Source organism: Aotus nancymaae, unplaced genomic scaffold, assembly GCF_030222135.1.
Source record: "Aotus nancymaae isolate 86718 unplaced genomic scaffold, 86718_ANA_hifiasm-v0.15.2.pri h1tg000076l, whole genome shotgun sequence".
Lineage (NCBI taxonomy): Eukaryota > Metazoa > Chordata > Mammalia > Primates > Aotidae > Aotus > Aotus nancymaae.
The window spans coordinates 14,633,838-14,656,875 of NW_026988491.1; the positions used below are offsets into that span (position 1 = coordinate 14,633,838).

General features: G+C 50.2%; 2 protein-coding genes across 15 annotated transcripts in view; one reads left to right on the forward strand and one right to left on the reverse strand.

Moving 5' to 3' along the window:
* Positions 1-20,772, forward strand: part of SGSM3 (small G protein signaling modulator 3) — a 35,199-nt gene extending 14,427 nt beyond the window's left edge. The window contains exons 2-23 of one of the 9 annotated variants that reach the window (XM_064368072.1): positions 8,687-8,771; positions 12,031-12,147; positions 12,327-12,412; positions 12,682-12,748; positions 15,027-15,235; positions 15,326-15,433; positions 15,934-16,077; positions 16,349-16,544; positions 16,759-16,904; positions 17,135-17,359; positions 17,709-17,763; positions 17,862-17,989; positions 18,098-18,253; positions 18,474-18,528; positions 18,760-18,809; positions 18,977-19,129; positions 19,333-19,403; positions 19,500-19,548; positions 19,628-19,713; positions 19,818-19,991; positions 20,101-20,161; positions 20,324-20,772. In XM_064368072.1, coding sequence (XP_064224142.1) covers positions 12,141-12,147; positions 12,327-12,412; positions 12,682-12,748; positions 15,027-15,235; positions 15,326-15,433; positions 15,934-16,077; positions 16,349-16,544; positions 16,759-16,904; positions 17,135-17,359; positions 17,709-17,763; positions 17,862-17,989; positions 18,098-18,253; positions 18,474-18,528; positions 18,760-18,809; positions 18,977-19,129; positions 19,333-19,403; positions 19,500-19,548; positions 19,628-19,713; positions 19,818-19,991; positions 20,101-20,161; positions 20,324-20,401 — 2,304 coding nt within the window. In that variant the 5' untranslated portion in view covers positions 8,687-8,771; positions 12,031-12,140 and the 3' untranslated portion in view covers positions 20,402-20,772. The other 8 variants (XM_012459033.3, XM_012459032.2, XR_002478188.2 and 5 more) reach the window with 8 other exon arrangements.
* A 147-nt stretch (positions 20,773-20,919) lies between these two features.
* Positions 20,920-23,038, reverse strand: part of MRTFA (myocardin related transcription factor A) — a 204,422-nt gene continuing 202,303 nt past the window's right edge. For all 6 annotated transcript variants that reach the window (XM_012459027.2, XM_064368071.1, XM_012459024.3 and 3 more), the window contains one exon: positions 20,920-22,577. In XM_012459027.2, coding sequence (XP_012314450.2) covers positions 22,060-22,577 — 518 coding nt within the window. In that variant the 3' untranslated portion in view covers positions 20,920-22,059. The remainder of the gene's footprint in view (positions 22,578-23,038) is intronic.

The following is a 23,038-nucleotide window of genomic DNA, read 5'->3' on the forward strand; positions in this document are numbered from 1 at the left end:
AAAACAGGTGAAAAGCAAGTTTCAACATGGAGAATAAAGAAGTTGAGGAAGCTTAAGTCTAATAATCTGAGCTTCATTAAAGCTGGAGTACAGTCCCTCAGTTGGGAGTGAGTAGCAGCAGGAGTAGTTGGGTATCAAATAATTGTGAAAACGATTTGAAAGTATCACTGAAGGAAATACGACATAAAGTCAGTTAGTGATGAATGAAGTTGCTGAGCAACAGTGAAGATAAGTAGCGTGCGGCTTGTTCCCTTTGTCCAGGAGGAACATGAGCAGAAAAAGCAATAAGAGAAACTTCTTTTTTTTTTCCTTCAAGACTGGGTCTCACTCAGGTTGCCCAGGCTGGAGTGCAGTGGTGCAATCTCAGTCCACTGTAGCCTTGACCTCCCGGGCCCAGGTGATTCTCCCACCTCAGCATCCCAGGTAGCTGGGATTACAAGCACACGCCACCATGCCGGGCTAATTTTTTTATTTTATTTTTTATTTTTAGTAGAGAAGGGGTTTTGCCGTGTTGCCCAGGCTGGTCTTGAACTCCTGGCCTAAAGCAATCCTCCTGTCTCAGCCTCCCAAAGTGTTGGGATTACATATGTGAGCCACTGTGCCTGGCCCCTAGTTTCTTTTTTCAAAAAATATGAGAGATGAACCCAAAGGATCCTTCCAACTATAATTCATGACTCTGTGTGGGTCCCTTTGTCCTGCACCCCAGTACTAAAGAAGTTAATGGTCTCTAAGTATAGGTGCAGATCTCTTAGAGAAGTTCGTTTGCTCTTAGGAGAATTTTCTCCTAATTTGTCTGTTTAATTTTGGATTTTCACAAGAATTTTTTTTTTAAATACAGTTGCTTTGTGTCTTAAATCTGGCTGGCTCTCTCATCCCAAGTCAAGATATTTTGTTCCTGCACATGCACAGATAGCTTCAGGATCCTTTCTGGAAATTTCCCTGCAGAGTTGATAACTAGAGTTGTGCTAGTCGGTATGGTATATAGTGAGACTGCTTAGGAGTCAGTTCTTCTGTTGGATATGGCAAGATGCTTAAGCTCTTTGATCCCTGGTTTTCTCAGGTGTAAAATGGGGATAATGCCCGTGAGTGTGCTTAGCAGTGTGTTGAATGCTTAATACATACTATTTTTTCTTCTTTCTTAGGTACCTTCCTTCTAATACCGCCATCTACTCACTGCCACAGAGTATAATAGTACATATACTCTGTATCTAATGGTATATATACTCTATAATACCATATATACTCTAGTATAATGTAATTACCATTTTTTAGGGTTACTATGTAGGTATGCTCATACCTGCAAATGAAACATTTCCAGTAATTATATAGATGGTAATTCAAATAAATGACATAAAGATGAGATAGTTTCTTGACCTCTGTAGTTTAATTATATGAAAAATAGCAACTTTGTTAACTATATTTATGATCTCCTCTTAAGTGCCCTAAGCTCCTATGTTAATATAAAACTTTCAATATAAGTTTCTCAGTGGCCTTCTTTGCCGGTCAGCCCTTAAGGAGCTTTATTTTCCTCAAAAACTCTTGTGTGCTATTTTTCAGAACTATCCGAATGCCGAGTTGCAGTTAGCTAACTGGTATTTATTTTACTTCTACTTCTGAGGGGGTGGTTATCCCCCACCCCTGGTAGTGGAAATGACAGAAGGTTTATGCAGTTACCTCGCTTTTACTTTCCTTATCCTTTCTAGAAACTGCTAGGCCATAAATATTAGAGGAATGATCCAGGGAGGGACTCGAGTAAGTCATCAGATTACCGTGGATGATTGATGACTTCAACTAGAGGAGCTGGGCACGGTTCTGTGTGTGAGCAAGTCTGCGTAGGGCAGCTGAGTGTAACTGGTACTCCTGTGCAGGGAGGGGACATGCATGCTTTGTGTGCTGAATTCTAGGGTGAGGTTCCTGTTTCCCTGACCCATGTTTCCAGTCTGTGCTCTCCCTTACACAGTCACACCTAAGTCTTGCCTAAAGGAACACACTATCTCTGTCACAAAGAAAATATTGACTCAGGGAAGGGTAAGCAGCCCCAGCTGTAAACCTTGTAGGAGCAGGAGTACAAGGTACAGTGTGATTCTCAGAGTTACTTTGCTTTTCTGCTGATGCCAGTTTTGGGAGAGGCAACTGAGAAATTTATATAATACTATGGATGTTCACCTCAGATGTCCTTGACATAAGGGTGATATAAATGATCAACAAAAATTACTAGGGTAGCCGGAGGGGGAGCCAGTTCTAGAATTTCAGTGCCACTACCTGCTTCATCATGGAGTTTGGTGGGGTCCAAGTTTCAAGGCTGTCTTTACATACTTCTGAGTAATTGCTGTATTTAGCAGCGTTCTCTTAGAGAACACAGGGGGGTTCCAAGATAATGCTGCCAAAGCATAAAGTGCATTGGAGGCAAGTGAGGCAGGTGTTCACAGATGAGGCTGCAGGGAGTAGCAGGGGCTGCTAGGTCATGCAGGGTCTTACAAGCCAAGTTAACAAATTTGGACTTTTTCCTAAAAGCAAAGGGGAGGAAGTGATCTGTTGCATTTTAAAAGAATTTCTGTAGCTGCAGGGTAAAGAGTAGATGGAGGGGAGGGGCCGAGAGTGGAGGCAGAGATTCAGTTGAGAGATGTGTAATCATCATGATGGTGAAAAATGATAACAGACCAACTCGAAAGTAGCAACAAGCTGTAAGAGAAAAGGGGGGCTTCAAAAACATAAAGACCAAATAGTTGAGGGGTGAAGATGTAAAGATGAAGAATCCATTAAACATGATGCCCAAGTCCTGCCTGGAGAAAGTGGGTGGGTAGGTAGGTCATAATGGCAATGGGACCACTGAAGGAGGACCAGGTTCATGAGGAAAGGTGGTGGCAATTTTGAAGAATATGGAGGAGCTGCCCACCAGCTGGATGTGCTGGTCTGAGGTTCAGAGAGAAATGCATCTTGGAGCTAGAAATCAATTATCTGCCTGTTGATGTTAATTGAAGTGAGAGTCAACCAGAAGCTCCAGGAGAGTGCAGAGAGCTAAAGGAGAGTCGAAGGCAGAACATTAAGGCATCTTAAGAACAGGCATAAGAGGAGGAAAAGGAGACTAAGAAGGAGTCAAAAAGCCAAGAAGAAAACCAAAGAATCATGACGCATAGACACCCAGAGAGACTTGTTGTTTTGAGATGGAGTCTCGCTCTGTCACCAGGCTGGAGTACAGTGGCGCGATTTCGGCTCACTGCAACCTCTGCCTCCCGGCTTCAAGCGATTCTCCTGCCTTAGCTTCCTGAGTAGCTGACAGGCCCACGCCACCACACTCAGCTAATTTTTTGTATTTTTGATAGAGACAGGGTTTCACCATGTTGGCCAGGATGGTCTCGATCTCTTGACCTTGTGATTCACTCACATTGGCCTCCCAAAGTGCTGGGATTACAGGCGTGAGCCACCGCACCCAACCCGGAGAGTCTGTGTTTTAAGGAGGAAGTGGATATAGAGCTAGATGCTACTGAGTGGTCAGTTATGGTAAGAACTGCAGTGTAGTCACTGGATTTAATGAACTTCAGCTGTGCTGGATTGACTCCTTAGCTAGACCCAGCACATGCTGAGGACACTGATAAAACAGATACGTGAAATGAAGAGAAAATAGAAAGAACTCATTATTGGCCATTTCATAGATACAGAGTAAGACATCTAGGAAAAAACATCTAAACTTCATAGAACTTCCTCATATTCATTTCATTTTTATGTTGAATTAAATGGGGGGCACCCTAATTTCTCTTGCTCTAAAATTGTTTTCATCTTTAACTTTGTTTGCATAGGTAACAGATTAACACGGTTCAAAATGCAAAAGGTACAGAAAGAGTATGAAGTAAAAGTCTCCCTGCCATCCAGCTTTATTTCATATGAAAATTTCTCCCCTTTTTAACAAGTATTTTCACATTCTTCTGTTTTCCTTGCTTTTTTTTACTTAGCTCCTATCAGTTGACAGCTGCACACTATTCTATTATATAGATATACTGTAATTAAACAGTCCTGTATCAGTGGGTATTGAGGTTTCCTAATATTTTGCCATCTAATATTTTGTTTTCACAACCAGTGCTATAGGTAGTTACGTTGTATGTGGGTCATTTTGCTGGCATGTAGGATAAATTTCTAGAAGCGGGAATTGCTGGGCCAAAGAGCCTCTAAAGGTTTTAATTCAGTTCTGCTTTTTAGAGTCCCTGGCACTTAGCATGTAGTGATGGTAGCTATTAGTAAGATATGTATAGACAGGTTGGTTGGGGGCCCAGAGGAATAGGGGCACCTAACAAACTAAAGGCAGGGGGAGTATCAAAGAAGGCTTCTTCGAGGAGGCAATGCTTGAGCTGTGCCTTGAAGTATAAGTCAGGTAAAGTGGTGGGCATTATGAGCCAGGGGAGCAGTAGAGAGCAAAGGCACAGGAAAAGAGCGTGTTGTACATGGGGATCTTCTAGGAGTTTGGTGTGCTTCCATTTATCAAACAGTCTCTGCCACATGTCAGGCACTGGGCTAGGTACTGGACATAGGACAGATACATATGTACGTAAATTACAGTATCACATGAAGTAAGCAGCATGTACAATGATGAATTCTATCAGGGAAGGAGGTAGGGGACATGGAAGTTGGAAAGAAAGGCTTGTTAGAGGAGGCCACATCTGAGCTACAATTTGAAGAATTTGGTTGGCCAGCTGTGGTGGCTCAGGCCTGTAATCCCAGCACTTTGGGAGGCTTAGGTGGGTGGATCATTTGAGGTCAGGAGTTCTAAACAACATGGTGAAACCCCATCTCTACTAAAAATACAAAAATTAGCCAGGCATGGTGGTGTGTGCTTGTAATCCTAGCTACTCGAGAGCTGAGGCAGGATTGTTTGAACCTGGGAGGTGGAGGTTGCAGTGAGCTGGGATCACACCGCTGCACTCCAGACTAGGCGACAGAGCATCTTAAAAAAAAAAAAAAAAAGAATAATGGTCAAGGAGGAATTCAGGTCAGTGGTTCTCAAAGTGTGTTCCCTGGACCAAAAGCATCCACATCACCTGGGAAAGGCAGAGTCTCAGGTCCTACTCAGACCTGCAGTGTCAGAAATTCGGGGGCTGGCACCCTCAGCTGTCTGGATTTTAGAAAGCCCTCCAGGTGATTCTGATACACTCTATAGTTTGAGAACCACTGATCAGCTGGGTGTGTTGGCTTAGGCCTGTAATCCCAGCACTTTGGGAGCACCTTGAGCCAGGTGCTCCCAAAGTGCTGGGATTACAGGCATTTGAGACCAGCCTGGGCAACATAATGAGACCTCATCTCTACAAAAAATAAAAACTACGCTGCAGCCTGGTGTGGTGGTGCACACCTGTTGTCCCAGCTACTCAGGAGACTGAGATGGGAGGATTGCTTGAGCCTGGGATTTCAAGGCTGCAGTGAGCTCTGATCATGCCACTGCACTCCAGCCTGGGCAACAGAGTGAAACCGTTCTCAAAACATACCACAGAAAGTTGTGTTAGTGTAATTACAAGACTCAAAGAAGAGTCCAAAGCTTCCTTTCCCATGATTAGCCTATTGACTGTGTTTATAACCCAGAGATTTCCTTTGCCCTGAAATTTATCCTGCTAGGACTTAAGTTTATCATTTGTGTTTGCATCTTACCATATTCTCTCTCCGTGAAAAAGAATGGTCCTGTGAGCAGTGGTGCAAAGTGCCCAGAAGTGCTTCTGAGCCTTGGGTTCTGACAGCCAGTGTCGCACCCAAACCCAGCTCAGGCTAGGCCTGGGAACCAAATGCCTGGGCTGTGGCGAAAACTCAGGAGACACGGAGGCATATCTGCAAATAGATTCGTAAATACCATTTCCCCCACTTAGAGCCTGTTTTGCAAATTGCTGCACTTTTCTGGTGTCCTTGTTTGGAAGTATCTCTTTTCCTTTAAACTGCTTTTAGTGGCTTTTGCTTTTGGAGAAGTATTTTATTAATACTTCATTATCATAGGAAGCAACTGCAGCCCTATGTGAACAGAGACTGCTGGAGATTTTATTTAGCCTTAAAAACAATCAAACAAAACCAGTGGCTTGGAAACCTGAGCTTCAAAGTATTGTCAGTTTTTCTTCCCAGTGATTATTCCAGTAATTACTTAGACTATTGCGTTGGGGTTGGGGGGTTAGTGGTGGGGAGGGGCTTGTTACAGTAACTTGAAAAGTTACAGGCTTTTTTTTTTTTTTTAGCAGTTTAGGAAATTCCTGATTTCACAGGTTGCTAAGATGTCAAATTCATGCAGTGCTATGTTAGTAAATTGTTAGTTACAAATGAGAGAGAAGGAGATCCTTTTTCACAGTTACGGATAAGCTATTTCTAATTGTTTACACCTTTTTTTTTTTCTTTCCTTGGTTTTGTATAAGCATTAAACCTCTGCAGAGGTGGATATTTTAGGTGGTGAGTAGTAGTAGCTCTGCAGAGGCAGAGAAAGGCAAGATGGAGAGAAGTTAATACACTGTTGTCAGTACTCAGCTTTGCTGGTCCTCAGAAAAAAACTCAAGGAAGATACATTCTTACTCTAATGTTCTACTAAAACCCATAATTATTTTTAAAATTGAGATGTAATTCATATACCATAAAAGTTACTCTTTTAAAGTGTATAATTTGGCCGGGGGTGGTGGCTCATGCCTGTAATCCTAGCACTTTGGGAGGCTGAGGCAGGTGGATCACACCAGGTCAAAAGTTTGAGGCCAGCCAGGCCAACATGGTAAAACCCCGTCTCTACTAAAAATACAAAAATTGGGACTCCATGTTTTGGTCCCCTTCCACGAACACTCCCTTCGTGGAAGCCTGTGTTCCCCTCCTAAACTCCATCTCTCTCTCTTCCCTTCCACTCAGTGTAGAAGCTTTCTTTCCTCTCCTGGATTCCATCTTTTCTTTCTCTCACACAGTGTGAGAGTTAGCTGTTTCTTTCTCACTCCTTCTCCTCTTTCTCTCTCTCTAAATAAACCACTTTCTACAAACACTTTTGAGTCCGAAAAAAAATAGTAGGCATATTAATCTGGTTTTTACTGCAGCCTTTCTTGGACTTTGCCAGCTTTGTGCTTCTCTATCTAGGTGAGTTTTTATCCATAGCTTCCAGTCTCGTCTTCCCTCCTCACAGAGGAAACGCAGTCTTCAGCATCTCAGAGGCCTCTTAGAAGTATTTTTGCTTCTACTGCTTACAGCTTTCGTGTTTCCTGGTAAATGTCTGTAGAAAACCATCTGTGTCATAGTAGCAACCACGCTGTGTTGTTAAGAAAATAGGAGACAGGACATGATAGCAGGACAAGAGTGAATGGGGGGCCAGATCCCTCTGATCTACATGAAGAGACCACAGGAAATGGACAGAACCTTTTCTGTCCCTCTCCACATATGTGGGAAAACAGGGATTCATAGTGTTACCTGGCTTTCTGTGCTTTTTAAACAAAACTTGCCTTATAGGAAATTGTAGGATTAGCAAATAGGGAGTATGTATATTTAATTTTGAAACATTCTTTCTAGAGCTCCGCAAAGGTGCCTAAATCAATCCTGTTTTTCAAAAGTCTCTGCCTCTCAATACTCCTATGACAACAGGAGGGCAGCCACCCTGATGTGGCTCTCTCTGGGTCGTTCCTGCCAACTCCCAGACGGCTGCTTTCAGGAAGGTTTCCATAGCGACCAGAGGCAGGAAAAACCTGCCCACCCAGCTTAACAATTCATATCCAGTTGGGCTCTGTAGCCAGTGCGAGACGTGGTGTGTTTTTATATACTTATATACATGGATATATGTGTGTAGCATTAAAGAGCTAAACCTTGCAGACTCTTTAAAGTAGATCTGGAATCTGGCTGATGTGGTTCACACCTGTAGTCATAGCACTTTGGGAGGCAAAGGCAGGAGGATCACTTAGGAGTTCAAAACCAACCTGGGCAACATAGAGAGACCTTGTCTCTAAAAAAAATAAGATAAAATATATCCGGAATCTGACCATTTCTCAGCATTCCCACCATAGCAAAGTCAACATACCTTTCACCCTGACTAATCCAACAGCTTCTATGTTCACCACCTCCTCTGCAAGGCAGCCAGAGTGAGCTTAAAGCCCTCCCCTGCTTTCTCAGTTCAGTGAGAATGAAGCCTTGCATCTCAGCCACACTGTGAGGCCTCGCAGCCCCCTGCTGCATCTCCTCCCACTCTTTGCTCATCCCTCGCCCAGCCCCTCCGGCCTGCCTGCTGCCTTGCTGCTGTTGCAGCCTGCCCAGTGTGCTCCCAGCTTGGTGCTGCTGCTCCCTGGATCTCCCTTCCCTTGGGTCGCCAGGAGCCCTCACTTCCTTTTGGTCTTTGCTCACATGTCCCTAACCCTTTTTCTTGAAGAGCTTCTCCTGACCACTTGATGTAAATCCCCTCTCTTCTGATACTCTCCACACCTGACCTTGCTTTCTCACGATCTATTTCTATGTTTATCATCTGATTCTCTAATGTAAGGGTCGGGACTTTTTCCCCTACTGTTGCATCCCAGCCCTTAGAAGCTGCCTGGCTCTTGGTGCTCAGCCCCATGAGCTGAATGAATGAGTAAGTGGGAAAAGAGCCAAGATCAGGAAAGGGGAGTGACTCCTCAGTGGGTCTTCCCAGGCTTTTCAGGCCTCCACAGCCAGATGTAGCTCATTTCTCTCCTACAGCAGCCTGTAGGTTCTCCACACTTTTACTCTGCCCTTTCAGAACAACCAACCAAACTCCTGCGTCTGGGGCTGATGGTGATGAGGAGTCCTTCTCATGATCTCAACTGGGACATGTTATGTTGAAGGTAATGGATGAATATCAGCAATTTCATATGGTTCGGCATAGTAGTTTTTAGTATACCTTAATGGAGAGGGCCCAGATATTGACAATAACTTTCTAGAAATTTTTAGGACTACTAATTGCCTGATACTTACTGAGTACTCATATGTGTCAGGGAGTGTGTGAAAGGCCTTATTTGTATCATCTCACGTAATCCTCATACCCACAGTAAGGCATAGGTATTATTATTACATTCTGTGGAAAAGAAAACATAAAGAAGTGAGGTAAACTTGCTCAACGTTATAAGTCGGGGAGTAGCAGAGCTAGGATTGGACTGGAGAGGTCTTTACTTTTTTTTTTCTTTTTTTATTTGAGACAGCATCTTGCTCTGTCGCCCACACTGGAGTGCAGTGGTGCAATCTTGGCTCACTGCAACCTCAACCTCCTGGGTTCAAACAATTCTTGTGTCTCAGCCTCTCAAGTAGCTGGTATTACAGGTGCACATCACCATGCCCGACTAATTTTTTTGTATTTTTAGCAGAGACAGGGTTTCACCATCTTGGCGAGGCTGGTCTCAGACTCCTGGCCTCAAATGATCTGCTAGCCTCAACCTCCCAAAGTGCTGGGATTACAGGCATGAGCCACCGTGCCCAGCCTTCGAGATGTCTTTTTGTTTTTGAGATGGAATCTCGCTCTGTCATCCAAGCTGTAGTGCAGTGGCGCGATCTTGGCTCACTGCAACCTCCGCCTCCTGGGTTCAAGCAATCTCCTGTCTCAGCTTCCCGAGTAGCTGGGACTACAGGCGCACGCCACCATGCCCAGCTAATTTTCGTACTTTTTTTTAGTAGAGACGGGGTTTCACCATGTTGGTCAGGATGGTCTGCATCTCTTGACATTCGTGATCCACCTGCCTTGGCCTCCCAAAGTGCTGGGATTACAGATGTGAGCCACCCCGCCCAGCCGAGATGTCTTTACTGTTAATCATGGTGCAGAGGATGAGTGCTGACCCCACTCCCTCCTCAGGCTGAGGGCTCCAAGCCAGCAGGAGGCAGAATAGAACGCTGGGTTCCATTCCCAGGGCCATCTAGCTGGTGGCCATATGTCCGTCATTTCCCAGGGTGGGGTTGCATGGTGTGGCAGGGCACGGTTTTGGTAGTCCATTTGGAAACTCTGTCAGTCTCTTCTAGGCTTATTTTCTCTTGTATAAGGAATAAAGATGATGTACTTCCAAATGTGTTACAAGGATTGAATGATGACATGACCTGTTTTTTAAAACTCCTGACTCAGTCTCTTTAATTAAAAAATACGTAACCCTTTATCCAACTCATAATTCTGAGTCAAACCCTGTATCACCTATATTTTACACTGAAGGAAGACATTAAAGTTCCGTTGTCTTCACACAGAACCAACCAACCAGGATGGCTGACCCGTGGGGAAGCAGATTCTGCCACCTGGTTCTCAGCGGGTGTGTCTGGAAGCAGGAGGGAGCACCTCTCCCACTTGGGTACCAGAGCCTCTTTAATGGTCAGGAATGTTCTGCTTTGGCCTTTATCCTAAACTTGGCTTAGTCAGCGTGTCTCTGGGGCAGGAGCAGAAGCTGAGCTGCCCATGGGAGCTACTTTTGTCCCCACACTTGTATGTCTTTAAAGAGAACTGGGATTTTCTCAGCTCCCTTGAAGCAGTGGTTTGATTTTCCTCTTTTTTGCTGCTTTCTCACTTACCTAATTCTTCCCGATTTACCTGGAATTCTCAACACCAGAATCCCATGGCAGATAGCATGGAGAATAGGGGCTGCTATGGACCAGGATAACAACTGTCATTTCTGAACTCTCATTGTCTGAAAAATGGCAAAAGTAAATTTTTCTTCACTGCCAGGTTTAGGTAAATATATTTTCAAAAACCAAATACAACTTATCTTTAAGTCTTTCAACCACATCTCGTTGTTACCTCTGTTTCCTTTCACAGAGTGAGAGCCTTCATTGTGTAGTTAAAAGTAAAAGGCTTGGCTAGGCACAGTGGCTCACGCTTGTAATTCCAGCACTTTGGGAGGGTGAAGCAGGCAGATCTGTTGAGCTTGGGAGTTCGAGACAAGCCTGGGCAACATGGTAAAACTCTTATCTCTAGAAGACATACAAAAATTAGTCAGGCATGGTGGTGTGTACCTACATTCCCAGATACTTGGGAGGCTGAGATGGGAGGATCCCATGAGCCTAGGAGGTCGAGGCTGCGGTGAGCTGTGATTGTAACCCTGTACTCCAGCCTGGATGAAACCCTGTCTTAAAAAAAAAAAGTTAACAGTAAGAAGACAAATAGCTGCTGGGTATGGTGGCTCACACCTTTAATCCCAGCTACTTGGGGGGCTGAGGCAAGAGGATCACTTGAGCCTGAGAGTTCAAGAATGCAGTGAGCTGATTTTGGTACTGCATTGCAGCCTGAGTGAAAGAATGAGAACCTGTCTCTTAAAAAAAAAAAAAAAAAAAAGCCTGATTTACAAATGGACAAATGGGCAAAGGCGTAGTACAGCCTGTAATCCCAGCAGTTTGGGAGGGCAAGGCAGGCAGATTGCTTGAACCCAGGAGTTTGAGACTTGGGCAACATGGCGAAAATCTGTCTCTACAAAAAAATACAAAAATAAGCCAGGCATGGTGGCATGTGCTTGTAGTCCCAGCTACTCAGGAGGTTAAGATGGAAGGATCACTTGAACCCAAAAGGCGGAGGCTGCAGTGAGCCAAGATCGAACCACTGGACTCTAGCCCGGGTGACAGAGAGAGACCCTGACTCAAAAAATAGTAATAATAAACAAAAATAAAGATGGGCAAAGTGTGACTTTTCCCTTCCGTTGTTAAACAATGGCTAGGGCTTCAGTTCCCACTGCCTCCAGGATAGCAAAATCAGAATGTGGGTGGAAAGGACTCCTCTTTGCAGAAGAGAGGGTGCTTTAGAATGACTTTCCTCAGGCCAGGCACCGGGGCTCACACCTGTAATCCCAGCACTTTGGGAGGCTGCAGCGGGTGGATCATGAGGTCAGGAGTTCAAGACCAGCCTGGCCTATATGATGAAACTCCATCTCTACTAAAAATACAAACATTAGCCAGGCGTGGTGGTGTATACCTGTATTCCCAGCTACTTGGAAGGGTGAGGCAGAAAAATCTCCTGAACCTGGGAGGTGGAGGTTGCTGTGAGCTGAGATCATGCCACTGCACTCCAGCCTGGGCGACAGAGCAAGACTCCGTCTCAAAAAAAACCAAAAAACAAAAAAACTTTCCTCTTTACTCTTCTAACAGGGCAGATGATTCTGGACCAGATGAAGCCTGAGGAGCCTTCCAACTCTGAGATAGCAGGATAGGAGACTTCAAAGACTGGAGCTGCGGAAGAGTTGCTAGCCCTCAGCACAATGTCAGGTAGAAGCAGGGGCTGGACTTGGAAAGAGGGTGTGAAGCTCTCACAGAGGAGCCAGAGGGATAGAAGCTGGCTTGTTTGTTTTCCATAAAACACCATCCAGATAAGAGAGGTGGAGAAAATGTACTCCAGCCTGCCTCTGCATTTTCTTGATTGTTCTCCTGGTCCTGTTTGGTTTTAGGAAGCCATACATCTTCTGCCTGTGGCCCTTTCTCAGCCCTGACTCCGAGCATATGGCCCCAGGAGATCTTGGCCAAGTACACGCAGGTATAGTAGTTAGCCAGGCACCAGCCTGCTGCACTCCCATGCTGCGTTATGAAGGGGACCTACCTCTGAGAAGAACAAGGAAAATTGTAGAAGAAGGTTCAGAAAAGGTTGAGGTTGAGTGGTAACCCGAGAAGGATTCTGTAGCCTTTGATCTGAGCTTGAAGGCTGGGTGGAATTTTAGCAGGCAACCCTGTGGGTGGCATCTTTCAGACCTGAGGGCTCCAGCGAGGGGAATAGACAACTGACTTCATTCCTCATCCTTATTCTAGAAGGAAGAGCCAGCAGAGCAACCAGAGTTCTACTATGATGAGTTTGGTTTCCGGGTGGACAAGGAAGGTAAAATGGAGCCTTTGCATGGCATCTTCCTGATGTTCTTTGGGGAGGACGCCACTCCCATGAGTGGAATTACACGGCACGTGATGGCTGAGCTCTGATGTGTCACTGTTCCAGATTTAAGGACAGAGTATATTTGAGGGTGATACTGTTTTAAGTCTGGGAGACCTCTGCCTTTTTTGAGATAAATTTTACTGATCTTTACCTAATAATAAAAGCAATAGTGTTCGTTGCAGAGAAGTTGAAAAATTCAGGCTGGACGTGGTGGCTCACGCCTGTAATCCCAGCACTTTGGGAGGCCGAGGTGGGTGGATCACTTGAGGTCAGTAGTTCAAGACCATCCTGGCCAACATGGTGAAAACCGGTCTCTACTAAAAATACAAAAATTAGTCAGGTGTGGTGGCAGGTGCCTGTAATCCCAGCTACTCAGAAGGCTGAGGCAAGAGAATCACTTGAACCCAGGAGGCAGTGAACCAAGATTGCACCACTGCACTCCAGCCTGGGCAACAGAGCAAGACTGTCTCAAAAAAGAAAAAGCATATTTTCAATGGCTGCATAATATCCTGTTATAATGAACTTACAGTAATTGGATAACCACTTTTCTATAACTGAGTCTATAGCCCACTTCTGTTTTCTACTGTAAGTGACCTTTTGGTCCTGAGTGGGCTATTGGGAAGGCCATCTGCCAGGCCAGAACTGTGGCTGGCACATTTTAATTGACTGCAGCTAATCACTTTCGGGTCACTCATGTTTCCAGTTCCGACAAAAGTTTTTCTTGTTCTTCTGATTCATAGGCAGATATTTGCAGGTGAAAGGTTTGGGTTGAGAGACACAGGGAGCTTGCTGTGTGATGGAAATGTCTGTGTTTGGCTGGGCCACTGTTATACATGGAACTGAGATTGCTTGATGGGGACAATGTTTAGACATTTGTTTATACACCAAAATGTACACCTAACATTTGTGCATTTTACTGTAAAGTCATCAAAGTTGGTATCTTTGAAAGCTGGGCTGATGGACTGTCTTTCGGGTGAATAAGGACGAGGCTGCCTGTGGAGCTCACACAGGGATTGCTGGGTTGCCACAGGAGAGCTTGTGCTCATTCATTCAACAAATAGCTCATGAACCCAACTGTGGGTGGTGCACTTTCCACAGCTGCATCCCCAGGACCCTGAACAAAACTGAAGGTGGTCTTGACTGCATGGAGTTCTGATTCTAGTGAGGGAGGTAGGCAGCAAACCAGCATGTAGTATGCTGGGGCGAGAAAAGCAGTGAAAATACTTCCAGGGAGGCCAGGTGCAGTGGCTCACTCCTGTAATCCTAGCACTTTGGGAGGCCAAGGCAGAAGGATCACGAGGTCAGGAGTTTGAGATCAGCCTGGCCAACATGGTAAAAAACCCCCTCTCTTCTAAAAATACAAAAATTAGCTGGGCATGGTGGTGCATACCTGTAGTCCCAGCCACTTGGGAGGCTGAGGCAGAAGAATCCCTTGAACCCGGGAGGCGGAGGTTGCAGTGAGCCAAGATCACACCATTGTACTCCAGCCTGGGAAACAAGAGCAAGACTCTGTCTCAAAAAAAAAAATCCGGGGATAGGGAAGAGGGGTAGTCACTCACATATAAGGAAGCCACTGAAGGCTTCTTGGAGATGCTACTGGAAGAGAGCCCAGCAGGAAGCCAGGGAGTGGGTACAGCTGCGGAAGCGGAATGTGGCCTTTTTTGGGGAAAAGCAAGGACGACTGTGTCATTGGAGTGGAGGAAGCAACCAGAATGACATGATCTTACTTGCATTTTGGAAGGGTCACTGTGGCTGTGGGGAGAACGGCCTTTGGGAGGTAAGGGGAGCAACATGGAGGCCAGCGGGAGGGCTACTGCAGCCATCTGGATGAAGGACAGTGGCTTGGACAAGGGCTGTGGTCAGGGGTGGTGAGACGTAAAGAAATCCTGTGTGTTTGCTGATGGACTGAGTGTGGGGTCTGGGTGAGGGAGGAGCCAGAGGTGACTCCAGGGTTTAGGCTGAGCAGCAGGAGAATGTGTCATTTCTGGATCCGGGCAGGATTATGGTAGGAGTGGCTTTGAGGAGAAAGTGAAGAGTTTTGCTTGTCGTAAGGTGCATGTCAGAAAGCCATTAGCTGTGGGAATCTGGATCTAGGAGTAGCAATCTGGCCTAGAGCCGTGAAGCTCAGGCCCTCTTGAAGACAGGCTTGGCTGCTTGGAGAACAGCAATGGAGCATGCAGCTTCCTTCCTCTACTCACTGCCACATCCCGTGGCTCTCTCCTGGCAGAAGGTGGTGAGCCTGGCTCCAGTCCGCTGGCAAGCTCCCCTCTGATGGAGGATGCTCCGCAGAGGCTGCGGTGGCAGGCCCACCTGGAGTTTACCCATAACCACGACGTGGGGGATCTCACCTGGGACAAGATTGCAGTCTCCCTACCCCGCTCTGAGAAGCTCCGCTCCCTGGTGCTGGCCGGCATCCCACATGGCATGAGGCCACAGGTAAGGTGGCCAAAGGGGTTGAGAGGGTCTTGGCCCCGTGATCACGTGTCACGAGAAAGACTGAGTGCCCTTTTGGCTCCCTTCCCTCAGCTATGGATGCGGCTCTCTGGAGCCTTGCAGAAGAAGAAGAACTCTGAGCTGTCCTATCGCGAGATTGTGAAGAACAGCTCCAACGATGAGACCATTGCTGCCAAGCAGGTGAGGCTGGTGGTGCTATGCAGGAAGAGCTGGAGGCTGTCTGGGCTCACAGGAGGGAGGGCGTCTGCCTGGGGTTCTGGGAGTGTGCCCTTGTTTCGGGGTGAGACTACCCTTTCACCCACAAGTGCCTAGAGGACACTTGTTCCCTCCTGGGTCCTCTCTAGGCCACAGAATTGTCCAACAGGCCATCAGTGCCGTGAAAGGGCTTGGAGATGGGGTTCCCAATCCTGGGTCCATTTTAGGAACAGATGGGGACTCTAAATATAGACTCCAGGCCTCAGGCCACATGTTCTCAGTCAGTCGGTCTGGCATGAAGCTCCCAGGTGGACTTGATGTCCCGGCTCCTCACTAGCTGGGAGCTGACCCTGAAGGGAGGAGGCTGACCTTGTCCAGGAGCACAAGGAGTCCCCATTCTTGGGGCAGAAGCCTGCCTGGGATCTGCCTCCCTCCCAGGGTGTCACAAGGTCTTATTGTTGTGGGTGCTGGTGGCTGCCTGACAGATCGAGAAGGACCTGCTCCGCACCATGCCCAGCAACGCCTGCTTCGCCAGCATGGGCAGCATCGGGGTGCCCCGTCTGCGCAGGGTGCTCCGGGCCCTAGCCTGGCTCTACCCAGAGATTGGCTACTGCCAGGGCACGGGCATGGTGAGCACAACCCCGGAAAGGGCAGCAGGAAAGGGGACAGGGGAGTCCCCAAGGAGATCGGGGGGAGCTGCACATTATTCAAGCAGAGGGGCCCCCCCAGCGAGGAACATGAAACTGACGCAGGCCAAGGAAACCAGCCCGAGGAAGGCCTGCGTTCCAGCATGTGCGCCCCCAAGAGGTTTCTGCTAATTGTTCTCCCTAGGGTGGGGGTGCCTTTTCTAATTTGTACAAAGATCTGGGTAGAGGGCCCTTGTCCCCGTGCCCTGGCCAGGTAGCCGCCTGCCTCCTGCTGTTCCTGGAGGAGGAGGATGCCTTCTGGATGATGTGCGCCATCGTTGAGGACCTGCTCCCCGCCTCCTACTTCAGCACGACCCTGCTAGGCGTCCAGACTGACCAGCGGGTCCTGCGCCACCTCATCGTCCAGTACCTGCCTCGTCTGGACAAGCTGCTCCAAGAGCATGACATTGGTAAGGGGCTCCTGAGCCACCGGCTCCCAGGCTGCAGCTTGTGGGGATGGGACACAGCACCTCCCGCCTCTCCCACACCCCATGGTGTTTGGTGCTCTTTTGGTCTCTGGTGTTCCCTGCCCTCCGCCTTCCGCTTGAGCAGGGAGGACCTCCCTCCAGTCCTGGGGACGTTTCCTCCACCTCCTCCCTGGGGCTTCGGCACCTGTGTTTACAGAGCTGTCCCTGATCACGCTGCACTGGTTCCTCACGGCCTTCGCCAGCGTGGTAGACATCAAGCTGCTACTGCGAATCTGGGACCTGTTTTTCTACGAGGGCTCCCGGGTGCTGTTCCAGCTCACGCTGGGCATGCTGCACCTCAAGGTGCTCCAGGGCCCTGCTGTCCCCAGAGCCCCACTTCAGGCTGAAGAGTAGGAGCCCGATATGGGGGAGGGAGGGAGAGACCTCCGTAGGCCAGGCAAGACCAGCCCCCCACCCAGTCCCTGATGACCGAGCCAAGGCAACTTGGGTCCCTGAAGATGGGTTGAAGTTAGCTTAGTGCCAAGTCCCTGCAGTGACAATCTCCTCCCCCATCCTGCTCTGGCATGGCCCAGGAGGAAGAGCTGATACAGTCAGAGAACTCGGCCTCCATCTTCAACACACTCTCAGATATCCCATCGCAGATGGAGGATGTGGAGCTGCTTCTCGGGGTGGCCATGCGGCTGGCTGGCTCACTCACCGATGTGGCCGTGGAGACTCAGCGCCGCAAGCACCTGGCCTATCTCATTGCAGACCAGGGCCAGCTGCTGGGGGCTGGCGCCCTCACCAACCTCTCTCAGGTGGCCCAGGATGGGGAGCCCCACCTGGGCCCACGGCATGCGGGGAGGAGGGGTTACCTTGAGGAAGCTCAGAGTATGAGGGCTGCGGGAAATGGACCAGCCCTTCCTGCTCTGCCCCCGCAGCCTGGCACCGGGGGCCCAGTCAGACCACAGCTGTGGGGTAACCCAGCCCTCCTTGGCTTTATGTGTCGCGGGTTCTGCCCCTGGCATGGTTTGGGAGGAGGGCATTCCTTTCTCAACTGTCGGAGTCGGCCTCAGTCCATTTTAGATGAGAGAGCGTAAGCGGAGGGTGGTGGGTTCTCTTCCTCCCAGGGGCCAGGGCTGCACTGACTCGCTCCCCGTGGTGCAGGTTGTTCGCCGCAGGACCCAGCGGAGAAAGTCCACCATCACTGCCCTGCTCTTCGGTGAGAGCCCTGCGGGTACCAGCAGTGTGAGCATGCAGGCATCTGTCCTGACACACCTGGGGTGGGCCGTGGTCACCATTGCTATCTGGGCCTCCTAGGGGAGGATGACCTGGAGGCGCTCAAGGCCAAGAACATCAAGCAGACGGAACTGGTGGCCGACCTCCGGGAAGCCATCCTGCGCGTGGCCCACCATTTCCAGTGCACAGACCCCAAAAATTGCAACGTGGTGAGTTGCCAGTACCCTGGGCCGGTACCAAACGCGGCCCAACTCCTCCAACCCCCTTGGTGGTGCTGAGGCTTCTCCCGCTTGGCCGGCCTGTGTTCACTGTGGCAGGAGCTGACCCCAGACTACAGCATGGAGAGCCACCAGCGGGACCATGAGAACTACGTGGCGTGTTCACGCAGCCACCGGCGCCGAGCCAAGGCCCTGCTGGACTTTGAGCGGCATGACGACGACGAGCTGGGCTTCCGCAAGAATGACATCATCACAGTGCGTGGGGGCGAGGGATTGCCAGGTCTTCAGGCTAGGGCTGGTTCCCCAGCCTCCCTCCACCAAGCCCCACCCCACCCCCTTTCCCTGCCAAGAGCTTCTCTTCTGAACATGTGGGGGTCTTAGCCTGGCCTAGTTGCTGAGGAGTCGTATCGAGGGTGCAGGAGGTGCTGGCCCCTGGCACCCAGCTTTGGTTCCTGCTGTTTTTCCTCCTGTGCAGATCGTGTCTCAGAAGGACGAGCACTGCTGGGTAGGGGAGCTGAATGGCCTTCGAGGTGGGGGCCTTGGTCTGCTCTTGAGCTGGGAGAGGGAGGAAGGGGTGGGCACAGAAGACTTAAAGACTTGGGGTAGCCATTCTCCTCCATACCCCTGGCCTGGCTTGAGGTCCCCGAGGCAGCTGGGCTGGCTTCCTGCTTCCCTGGCCTGCCTGTGGGCTGTGTCTGTTCTGTCCTCAGCCATCGGGGCAGCAAGCTGGCTGTGCCTTACAGGGCTTGTTTTTCCCGCAGGCTGGTTTCCAGCCAAGTTTGTGGAAGTCCTGGATGAGCGCAGCAAAGAGGTAAGCGGGTGGGCAAAGAGGTAAGGGAAGGCTGGGCACGGCTGGCACCCTCCTAGTCAGGGCCTGTGTCCCCAAAGAGTCCTGGCTTGTAGCATGGCAGAGAGGACAGGAAGGTGCCTGGCTGCAGGCATCAGGCACGGCTTTCTCAGACCCATCACTCCTATTAGTACTCCATCGCGGGGGACGACTCAGTGACTGAGGGGGTCACAGACCTCGTTCGAGGGACCCTTTGCCCAGCCCTTAAGGCCCTGTTCGAACATGGATTGAAGAAGCCATCCCTGCTTGGGGGTGCCTGTCACCCCTGGCTGTTTATTGAGGAGGTAAGTCAGTGGCTGGGCCCATATCTCCCACCCTGCACCACTGCTGCTGTGCCCCCTAGCACCCATCTTAGGCTCTTCCTGCCCCTGGGCCCCACCGAGAGGATGGGAAGAGCTGGCAGGGTGGTGACAGATACCTAGTCGGCCCCAAGGGCTTTGAACCAGCATCTTCCTTTCCCTGCACTCACACCACGTTGTCCTCACAGGCTGCAGGCCGGGAGGTCGAGAGAGACTTCGCCTCCGTGTATTCCCGCCTGGTTCTCTGTAAGACCTTCAGGTAAATGGGCCTGGGTTCTCCTGGCGGGGTTGCCTGTGGTGGCAGGGTGGAGCCTGACCCAGCCCCGGCACCCCAGGAGCTTTGGTGCCCCCTCAGGTTGGATGAAGATGGCAAGGTCCTGACCCCGGAGGAGCTGCTCTACCGGGTAAGGGGAGCCTCCTCTGCCAGACCCTAGAGACCTCTCTGGGGTTAGCTCGAGTGACAGCTGCCTGTGCTGTCCCCAGGCTGTGCAGTCTGTGAACGTGACCCACGATGCAGTGCATGCACAAATGGATGTGAAGCTCCGCTCACTGATCTGCGTGGGGCTCAAGTGAGTGTGGAAAAGGGGTTGGAGGAGAGCCCTGGGTCCTTCCCTGAAGAGGGTGGTCTGGGAGCTGCTGAGGGACAGGTCAGAGGCCCCCACCATGGCTATAGCCAGAAGGGCCTGGAGCTGCCCCTGCTCCCCACTCCTGGCCGTGTCCCTAGTGAGCAGGTGCTGCACCTGTGGCTGGAGGTGCTCTGCTCCAGCCTGCCCACCGTGGAGAAGTGGTACCAGCCTTGGTCCTTCCTGCGCAGCCCGGGCTGGGTCCAGATCAAGTGTGAGCTCCGGTGAGGGCCTTGCTGGGCTTCTGGGCCAGGCCTGGGTTGGGGATGGAGGTGGGATAGGAAGGGCTGGCTGGGGTGACAAGAGCCTCACCGCCCCACTCCTCACCTCTAGAGTCCTCTGCTGCTTTGCCTTCAGCCTCTCCCAGGACTGGGAGCTCCCTGCGAAGAGAGAGGTGGGTGGTGTGGGCCTCGTAGGGCCTGCACTGATGGAGCTGCCCAAACAGGTCCTGGGGTGGCCAAGGTGGGGACCCAGAGTGCTGGTGCCAGCGATTAGGAACCACCCTGGCCCCAGCCATGCCCAAGGCCTGTGAGGTGAGGGGCTGCCCTGTTTGCAGGCGCAGCAGCCCCTGAAGGAGGGCGTCCGAGACATGCTGGTGAAGCACCACCTCTTCAGCTGGGATGTGGACGGGTGACCCCTTCCTCCCAACCCTGGCCAGCCTCGGGCCTGCTCTAGGACTGGGTCTGAGGTGGCCCACGCCCCCCAGGCTGCAGGGTCCGGGGAAGAGCTGCTCCAGAGCCCTGCCTAGGGCCCCAGGATTTCAGGCTGCCCCACTCCAGTTTTCCCAGCACATCCCAGGTGGTGGGAGCAGAGGGTGCCCTGCCTCACCAACCAGGGTCCTTAGGGATGCTCTAGGCCCAAACCAAACCAGTTTGTACCAAAAACCTTTGAGGAGGTGGGGAGCCACATCTTTCTTTGCTCAGGAAGAGGGAAGGAGGTGGGAATAGGTAATAATAGGCTCCTGGACTCCTTGGTTTATAAATAAACTGTCTTTGAGAAAAAGTACCTCCTGTCGTCTTCTGTGTAGCCAGGGCTGGATTCATGTCCAAGGTTTGGCACTACCTGGCCCCTCAGATGCTGGGACACAGCAGGTCCAGGACCCAGCTGTGCCACCCACCCCTTCCATGGATTCAATAAGTTGGACTGTCAGGCCTGTGTTTTTGTTTTTATTTTAAAAAGAAGTTTTGTTCACACACCTTCCCCATGTTTGTTTGTTCCAGCGCTGGTTTTGGTGACTCCATCCCTACTCCCCTATGAGTCAGGCCAGAATGCAAAGCCAATGGCCCCAGGGCAGGAGGGAGCCACAACACCACCGCTCAGCCCCACAGCAGGGTGAAGCCGGGCCCAAATCCCCTCCTGTCCCAGGGCCATGTTGGCTGCAGTAAGGCGGTGGGGACGGAATGTGAGTGGGTGGAGAGCTCCTGGCAGGAAGGCCAGGAAGCACCTCTGCCCTCGTGGCACTGATAAGGAGCCAGGAAGCAGGGCAGGTGGGGCACAGACTGTGGCAGGGCGTCTACATGTCAATCACACGTGATGGGTAGGCCTGGGTAGCTGCATGCCAGGCTGGGCACCAGCCTGGCACACAGCTGAAGGGTAACCCTGCATCCAGTCCCCAGGAGCTATGGCCTTCCAGGCCCTTCTGTGAAAGTAGGATGGGAGGGAGTTGCACCCATCTCCTTCCCCCCAAAAATATATGTCTATATGTATGTCGATATATAATATAGAGGTATATACACCTGTACAGAAATTTTTTGCCACCAACTGCTAAATGGTTCCACTACACCAAGACACTAAAATGGCTGGGAGCCCTGGGACCCTGGGGTTGGCAGACACCGGGAATGGGGGTGGGTAGCAGCCCAAGCTAATTTCTCCCTTCAGAGCAAAGCGGGGGGAGAAAGGAAGGAGATTCACCCCTTGACCTGTCTCAGCCCTGGGCCAGAAGAGAAGCATCCTGGCTGGGCTTTACCTACCTTAGCCAAATTGTAGCCAGTGAGTGCCCCCTGACCTCAAAAAAGGAGGTCAAGCTGAAATGGCCCTGGCCCTGACCAGGCGTCCAAAACCCCAGCGTGAGAGCAAGGGCTGCTTCTTGACAGCTGCTTTCCTCTGCCCTAGGTAGGCCTGAACCACAAGTAGGGGCTTCTCTGTTCCAGTCTCCCAGGGAAGGGAAAAAGCAGGGGCTGTGATTGTCAAGACTCACAACCACGTGGAGAGGCCCAATCACGCAGGAGAGCCACACACTGGAGTACCCTGACTCCCCAGCCCCTTCCCCACCCCCAGTCTCAAGCCAGAGAGCTACAAACAGGAATCCCAGTGCAGCTGTAAATCATGGCCATCGAGGAAGTCTGTGGAGAAGAGGCTGGGGGCAGTGGTGCTGAGGGGGGCCAGGCTCAGCACGGGACCACCTGACGACAGCTCCAGCCAGTCCATGCTGTCCAGGTGGCCATCAGCCAGGTCCAGGCCCATGCTGCTGCTGGGCTCAGGGGCAAAGTGCAATTCCGAGGTGTCCATGGGTGACGGGGGGTGGTCCAGGATGGCAGTGCTGCTCAGCATCTGGCTATGGAGGTCATCAATGAGGGAAAGGGGCTCTGGCCCCTCATGCCCACTGGTCAGCAGGGGCAGCCCTGTGCTGCTCTCCAAGAAGTCCTCCAGACGCCCAGGGAGGGAGGGTGAGGCCGGTGGGGGTGGGGCAGCCTGGGGGAGCTCAGCAGAGGGTGATGGCTGTGCTGCCAGTGGGGATCCACAGACTGTGGTTGGGGATCGCTTCTCCTTCCCTGGCAGGGATGGTGGCTCCTTGAAATCTGCTGAAATTTCTGCCAATCAAGACACAGTAAATGGATATCAGAAACCAAGCCTGTATATCTACATGCAAAAGAATGAAGGTGAACCCCAACTTCACATCATTTATAAAAATAAAACAGATCAAAGACCTAAATATAAGAGCCAAGAATATAAAGCTCTTAAAGAAGTGATACCCAGAATACAGAGAACTTCTAAAACTCAACAACAAAAAAACAAACTTGATTCAAGAATGGGCAAAGGATTTGAACAGACATTTTTCCAAAGATGACACACAAATGGCAAACAGCACATAAGAGCTCAGTATCGCTAGTCATGAGGGAGAATACAGTGAGATACACCTCAAACCCACTTGAGCAGCAACTATACATTTTTTTTTTTTTTTGAGACAGAGTCTCCCTCTTGTCACCAGGAGCCAGGCTGGAGTACAGTGGTGTGATCTAGGCTCATTGCAACCTCCGCCTCCCGGGTTCAA